Source organism: Colobus angolensis, unplaced genomic scaffold, assembly GCF_000951035.1.
Source record: "Colobus angolensis palliatus isolate OR3802 unplaced genomic scaffold, Cang.pa_1.0 Scaffold111, whole genome shotgun sequence".
In the NCBI taxonomy this organism is placed as follows: Eukaryota; Metazoa; Chordata; class Mammalia; order Primates; family Cercopithecidae; genus Colobus; species Colobus angolensis.
Window position 1 is genome coordinate 6,570,934 of NW_012112142.1, and position 8,383 is coordinate 6,579,316.

General features: G+C 36.2%; 1 protein-coding gene across 3 annotated transcripts in view; it reads left to right on the forward strand.

The window, feature by feature from the left end:
• The window catches only part of SLC10A7 (solute carrier family 10, member 7), a 263,021-nt gene that overhangs the window by 3,015 nt on the left and 251,623 nt on the right, over positions 1-8,383 (forward strand). For all 3 annotated transcript variants that reach the window (XM_011956821.1, XM_011956826.1, XM_011956833.1), the window contains exon 2: positions 1,849-1,931. In XM_011956821.1, coding sequence (XP_011812211.1) covers positions 1,849-1,931 — 83 coding nt within the window. The remainder of the gene's footprint in view (positions 1-1,848; positions 1,932-8,383) is intronic.

Below are 8,383 nucleotides of genomic sequence, written 5' to 3' on the forward strand. Positions count from 1 at the left end.
AGAGAGTTTCAGGCTATGGAGGAGCCATGATTGTTGTCCTGTTGTTTTGCCTAAGTGAGTGTATTAGTTTCTTAGGGCTGCCACAACTAATTACCATGAACCAGGTGGCTCAATACAACAGAAATTTATTCTCTCACAGTTCTAGAGGCCAGAAGTCTGAGGTCAAGATGTTCTCCAAAGGACATCTGGGAAAGAATCCTTTGCACCTTCTAGCTTGTGGTGGTTGCCAGCCATTCCTTGGATTGTGGCAATATAACTCCACTTTCCACCTCTGTCATCACATGGCTGTCTTCCCTGTGCATGTGTCTGTGTCCATATTTCCATCTTTTAAGAATACCAGTTATTGGATTAATGATCCTCCTAATCCAGTAAGACCTCATCTTAACTTGATTACATCTGCAAAGATCCTATTTCCAAAAATGTCACATTCACAGGTTCTGTGTGGGCATGAATTTTGGGAGTGGGGGACACTATTCAATCTAGTACAAGAGGACTGAATAGAATGCCATATATGAGATGATCTTAGAATTTTTTAAATGTTGCCATATACTAAGATTTCTCAGCTTTGGCACATTGACATTTTGAACATGATAATTTTTGTTGTTGGAGGGGCTGTTCTATTTCTTCCAAGATGTTTAATACAATTCTTGATCTCTACCCACTAGACGTTAGTAGCACATCCTATCCCCCAAGTTATGACAACCAAAAAACATTTCTAAACATTGCCAAATGTCCATGGAAGGCAAGATTGCCACTGCTGGAGAACCATTGGTATACAGGTATAAAATGTCATTTTCTCAGGACTGCATTTTTTGAAAGAATGTTGTTCTTTGTTAGCACATTAGGTCTTCAAGTCAATTGTGTACATGTCACAAATGATACTTATATCAACTCACAAATGATACTTTTAACTATTGTTCTCACAGTGTTAACACATTGGAATGCTGCCATCCTAACTCCAGAGAGGATTTCCTGGAAGGCAGGGATCAAGCCTGACTGGGTCACCACGTATTACAGTCATAGCAATATATTATTGAGTACTTTATATGCATTATCTCATTCACATGGCAAGTTCTTAATAAGTATTTGTAGAATGAATACTCTTGGGCAGAACTGAATGCGTGTGTGATTACAAGCTTTTGTTTCTGGTATCCTAGAAGAAATGTAATAATATTTGCTAAAGAGAAGGGAACCTCTTGCATTGATACTCTTCTTTGGGTTCGGGGGAATGTTGATTGTTATATAAATGCTGATACCATGATAGACAATTAGGACCTGTATTGAGGGATGTTGCTTACGTGCTCTTCTGTGTGCTTCTTTATTCTTCTGGTCTGAGGATACTGTGCTGAGCAAGACAGCCATGGTCCTTGCCCTCTGGAAAATGCTCTCTGGAGTTAGGCTGTATCACGCAAATGCTTACCTCTGTCGGGACAGTAGGGTTGATACTGATATCTAAAGTACCATTTGTTGTCCTTCAGTAGATTATTATTATTATTATTATTATTTTGAGACAGAGTCTTGCTTTGTTGCGCAGGCTGTGGTGCAATGGTGTGATCTCATCTCACTGCAACCTCTGCCTCCTGGGCTCAGGTAATCCTCCCGCTAAGCCTCCCAAGGAGCTGGGATTACAGGCATGCATCACCATGTCAGGCTAATTTTTGTATTTTTAGCAGAGACTGGGTTTTGCCATGTTGGCCAGGCTGGTCTTGAACTCCTGGCCTCAAGTGATCTACTTGCCTCGGCCTCCTAAAGTGCTGGGATTACAGGCGTGAACAAATAGATTCTTCTTTTGTGCCAAGTTATCTATTGAAATTCTTTTCTAACAATAACTAATTTTTCTCTTTTTAGGACCACTGAAGCCAGAAATAACTGTGTCCTACATTGCTGTTGCAACAATATTCTTTAACAGTGGACTGTCATTGAAAACAGAGGTACTGTCATCTATGGGACACATGAAAAGCAGGGAGAAAAATTTAATTCGTACTTACCTTAAATTTCAGAGACCTTTGGTAAAGCTGTTTATAGCTATAATCTGAAGGATTCACTGTAGCAGAAGATAACTTGGTCGGCAAAGGACTTGTGTTTCATTCCTGCATACATGCATTATAAAAGCTGTACAGTTGAGCAGCATGGGCCCTGAGGATGTGGTTATAATGAGTGTGTTTTTAATATGACAGCTGAACTGAAGCATCTACTTTAGTTCTACCTCAGCTTATGGTGGTAACTACAGTGGTACCTACTATGCCTGGGCACATTTGAGCTGTTGATGTTCAGTTTGGTTTCCATAACTTTTGTGGATCATCTTTGGTTCCCAGGACTCATGCTATTCAAATAATGCTTAATTTTTCATAACTTAACTAATTTTTATTTAGAAAAAAATAAATATATAAATATATATATACACACACAGAGATCCACACACACACAGCATACCCATATGTATGTAATGTTATTTACTGATTCAGGTTTCACCTAACATGAGATTCTCTTGGAAGTAAAGAAATCCAGACATTTTTACATTTACTTGTGAGAGAGGAAGAGTAGAATTTATGATTCTCTTTTGACTTACAATGGAAGAAAATGAGAGAGGAGAAAATACCCATTTGCTCTTGAAGAAATTACATAAAACTATCATTCTAACATCCTGTTCTTATGTAGATGGGAATACCTCACTATAAAGTTTTTTTTTTGTTTTTGGAAATGGCTTTAAAAATTAAAATTCTGGTCCAGCATCATGTCTTACCTTTATTTATTTTAAGTGTGATTTGAATGAAGACTAAATTTAGTTATTTCCTTCTTAGACCACCCTAGTAGCAACATGGAAAAAATATGACTTTACTAAATTTATGTATTCTGTAGCCATCAGGTTGGTATAAATCTTTTCATTGGGTTTTTGTTTTTTTTTTTTTTTTTGAGACAGAATCTCACTCTGTTGCCCAGGCTGGAGGGCAGTAGTGCCCATCTCGGCTCGCTGCAACCTCCACCTCCCGGGTTCAAGTGATTCTCCTGCCTCAGCCTCCCAAATAGCTGGGACTACAGGCACCCACCACCACGCCTGGCTAATTTTTGCATTTTTAATAGAGGTGGGGTTTCACTACATTGGCCAGGCTGGTCTCGACCTCCTGATCTCAAATAATTCACCCACTTCAGCCTCCCAAAGTGTTGCGATTACAGGCATGAGCCACCATGCCCGGCCTCATTGGGGTATTTTTTCATATACATATTGTGTAGTGTCTATAACTGATAAATTGTTATCATTGTGTAGTGTCTATAACTGATAAATTGTGTCTCAAGAATTGTAAATATTTTCCGTGATTACTTGCTCTTCTGAAGATAACTGACATGGGATGAGATTTCCTAGTATGTCAAATTCCAATTTTGGTAAACAATATTGATATGAGAGGACCATGATTACTACTTACAGGGCACAGACTTTTGTTCTGTCAACATATGAGTTCTAATATTGGTTCTCAAATGTGGGGCACAGTGATACAGAAAGATACTTGCCACTACCATAATGTTGGACTGGTCTTGTTTGGAGGTCTTCCTGCTGACCTTGGCTAATGCTCTTTATGGAGCAGCTTTCTAACCCAAGTCCTTTACTTGGGACGTTGTTCTATGTCCCCTGGTGGCTGCTTAATGGCTAAAGCTGTTACTTATGCCATGGGAAATCCAGAAAGCGACTTGATTTCTCTCACTCCTTAGCTTCTTAATGCGATTCTGTGAAGCAGCCAACTTTATGGGATGAAGGAGTTGAAGAAGGAAGAATGTCACAGCTGTCAGCATTTCTCTAATGACTGACTTCTTTTGTAAGCACCTAAGAAACCTTCAGAGTCATCCAGCTAATTTGGATCTAATGAAATGCCGTGATCTCGTGCTTTATCGTGGTATCTAAGCAGCAATCAAAGCCATTTCTTCCATGAAAAGCCCTTTTCAAACGAATACAACATTAAGTCATTTTCAAAAGCCATTTAACTTAAGATGTCCTAGATGGTATCATTGTGTAATATTAAACCACTTCTAAACCCTGCTAATTTCATGGGTAACTTGTAACTTAGGAAGTAGCAGTCATATTTGTTTACTAGTTACTAATCCTAAATTCATTTCAGTGGGGATTACGATTTGTATATCTTATTAGGTCCTAAAATAGTTCATTTTTGCGCACGGGAGACAGTGAATTATTATTGATTTGAGTTTATTTGGAAGCATTTATGTTGGTCCCATTCAAGTTTGATTTATATTGAACATTTCTTGTATGTCTCATACATTGATTTAATGACATGTATTCTAAAATTTGTTTTACTAATTTGTTAAAATTATAAAGGACACTGTACTAATGCAATGCTGAGTCTTCAGTTTTATGACTATTAATTTCTAGTTTTTTGAAATTTTGTTGTATTGAAGTGAAATATGGTCACATTTAAAATTCATATTTAGTTCACTTCAAACCTGTAGTTTCGGAGGATTTGTCTCTTCGCCAACTGTGGCAGGGCGAATTTGTTTAAACAAATATCAATTAAGTGCTTATGGCTACAAGGCATGGTGCTGGGGATAGAAACAAAGGTGAGCAGGAGACTCAGGGGCTGAAAAAAGGTCCTGAGTAGGGCAGATGATGCAGGTTTTTCTTTATTTTTCTGCAAAAATTATTATTTTTTATCCTATTAGCAGAAAAGCAAATATAGCAAACTCTAAACTTTAGACTTATACTGTTTGTTTCAAGCCCAGAGATATGAGCCTGACTCTCAGCAAATGAATGAAATGGCAGATGAAGGGTTACAAGAGAAATCGGTGTCTAATGAAAATATTTCTGTGCCCAATCAGAGCCCTGTTTTTAAGCAATGCTTGATGCTCTCAGTGAGACTCTGGTATAATCAGTACATGATGTGGAGTGTCTTCTTAAGTTTATTTTAATGAATTTTGACCTGTATTACATGTGAATAAACAAATTATGATGCAGAGCCAACTTTTTGATTATTTATGATGGCACTTATTTGACTATGTGGCCCAAAATTCTACATGGGTATGTATGGAATAATAACTATTTTGGGATTTACAGGGTTTACTTGCTTGTTCTTTTCTGTTATCTTGTTTTATCTTTATGGTTGTATGAAGAAGATATGAAAAAATATATGACTCTGGGATTTTGTGAAAGTCTTGAAAATCTTTCTTAGAAGCACTTCCCTATTGTTAAGAAGCCCCTTATGAGCCAACATGGTTGGTTGTTGTGAGTCGTTTTGCTGGGTTCTTTACTGTATCATCATCCCGATGCAGTGGTAATTTCTAATTGTCATTTATTAGGTCAGCAGTATTTTCTGAGCACATTTTAGTTTTTATAACTTGTTTCTGTTGTAATAAAAAGTGGTATTTACTTATTGTAGAAAGATTAGAAAGATTAAAAATAACTACTATTAACTATTAACATCCATTTTTTAGTCCTTTTTAAAAAATATGTTTTATATGCATAATATTTTAAAAATAAAATTGTGTGTGAATGTAAGTATGTTTATACACATATTGTGGACCTATACACATATACATGTAATCTTATTCTTTTCATGTAACATTGTATACTTTTAACATAATTTAATATTATTTAAATTTTCTTTCTATGGTATAACAAAAATGTTTTACTTTTATGAACATAGGATTTATTCACATAGTTCAGAATTAAAAGGTGTAAAGATATGTGTAAGTCTTTTTTTTTCACTCTTCCACCAACTGTTCAGTTTTCTTCTCTGGAGACAGACAATGTTAACAATTTCCGTGTACCTTTCCAGAGATATTCCATGTGAAACATACACATGTGTATTCTACCCCCCTACAGATTGTATTTCATACTGTTTGGCGCCTTAACTTATTTTACTTAAAAAACGTATCTTGTACATTGTTTCATCTAAACACATAAAGAACCCCATTTTTTTGTACATCAAATAGTATTCTGTTGTATGGTTGTGTCATGATGTATTTTTGTTGTCTTCTATTTATGAACATTTAGTTAATTTACAAGGTTTTGCTATTACAAACATGTTGCAAAGGATAACCTAAAAATATGTTATTTCCTATATTTGGAAACATATGTGAAGGATAAATTCCTAGACGTAGAATTGCTAGGTCAAATGATATATGTAGTTTAAGTTGTAACAGATATTCCAAGTACGTAGAATGGCACCAGGTGCTCGGTAAGTATTACTTAAATGAAGGAATGAATTGCCAGGTTGTGCTCTCTATAGGTTATGCCAATTTATACACCTATTGATAAAGTAGGGGAGAGATTCTGTACACCTGCATTCTCATCAACAGGGTATTTAATAGCTCATAACACTCCAATTAGATTTTAATTTTTTCAATGATTCTCCTATTTTTGGACATTTGTTTCCAGATTTTGCTCTAATAAATAACATTGTGATGATCAATTTTGTGTATAAATATTTACAATCACTTTTTATATCTTTAGGATAAATTCCTAGTCATAAAATTCTGGGGTCCAAGAATATGAATTATATAGTCCTTGATATGTATTACCACATTAATTTTCATAAAAGTTATGCCATTTTTTATTCCTATCAGAAGTATATGCAGTCTGGCCATGGTGGCTCATGCCTGTAATCCCAGCACTTGGGAAGGCTGAGGTGGGTGGATCACCTGAGGTCAGGAGTTCCAGACAAGCCTGGCTAACATGGCAAAACCCTATCTCTACTCAAAATACAAAAATTAGCTGGGTGTGGTGGTGGATGCCTGTAATCCCAGCTACTTGGGAGGTGGAGGCAGGAGAGTCGCTTGAACTCAGGAGGCAGTGGTTGCAGTGAGCCGAGATCGCACCATTGCACTCCAGTTTGGATAACAAGAGCGAAACTCCATCTCAAAAAAAGAAAAGAAAAAAAAAAGTATATGCAAAAATGCCTTAGTGTATTCTGGCTAATCATTTCATTATGGTATTTTAAAAAATAAAAATACTAATATTTGTTTAGTGTTTACCAAATGCCTCTGAGTATATTTAAATGAGATTTGGCTTCAAGGCTGTTGAGAATTCTCTGAAACTGCTGGTGCGCAAGTTTTCTCTGGAGTGGAGCTCTAAGAATTCTGATTCACTGTAAGGATGGCTTGCTTTCTCTTAGGTCTGATCCCAGGACCTAATGTGACTTCTGGTAGGCTGAGTGTTTTCTAGTGGTCCTAAATTAGACTCAGATTGCCAGAAATTCTTTAGATGTCATTTAGGGATGTCTTGTGACCTAACAGGAAGGAACTGCTGTGTGTATCTCCACACGGGGATAGACAGTGGGAAGTGATGAGACTAATCTCAGAATGTGGTGATGAGCGAATGAGTCTGCATTAACATACTGTTGATTAAACTGATAAACTTTGGCTAATGTCTCTGAGGCTGAGGATCTCTTAAACATCTTACCTGAACAAAGGGGCTATTGCAGTTGTATACTTACAACCAGTGACTCTCTGGCATAGTTGAATATGCTTTAATGATGACTTGCTTGTTTTAAAGGACTATAGTTTTTCTAGCACTTTCCAATTTTCTTTTTAGTTTTCCATTTTGTTTTTATTTCAACACAATATAAACTCAAATGCAAATATTTGTTAGTTTATATCTGTTTGAATCCCAGAGGTTAGCTAATTATCCTTTTTTTAGTTGTCAAACTCGTAACGTGTGCCTGGTTTGTTATGTTTAATGTGCATTTTTTTCCCCTCTTGGGGTAGCATTGGGAGAAGCAGGCATGGGTTTGCTAGCATGCCAGAAAATTTAATACTGATATTCACCATATAGTAACTCTCAACTTCAATTTCTTCATCGGTAAAACAGGGATAATAGTATTTACTTAATTAGGTTCTTGTGAGGATTAAGTGAGATAACATGTAAAGTGACAAGCTCAGATTATGGCATAAAGCTGCTATTCTGTTAATGTTAACAAAGAATATAGTGAGTAGATTGTGGAAGGAAATGCCATTTGGAATTAGAGACTATCATTGAGGGAAATGTTTTTTAAAGTATTAATTTGTAGATTCAGTAACATCTTGCCAAATTGAGGACTTAAACCCTTGGTGCAATGCATAGAGGTTAATTACTGTATTTGGTTGAAATGTGATAGATCTTATTAAGGTTTTTTTGAAAAGATTTATTATTTTATATAGGTAAACATACATGTATGTTGTTCAACAATCCCCAAATCTATGCTAATATAAAGTATAGTTGGCTTAGTCCTGGTCCAGAATTTTACACATCTGATTTGTTAGGGCTTATTGTGTATTATAAAGAAATTAGAAAAGAATATTTAATCGAGACCATCCTGGCTAACACGGTGAAACCCCATCTCTACTAAAAAAAATACAAAAACTAGCCGGGCGAGGTGGCGGGTGCCTGTAGTCCCAGCTACTC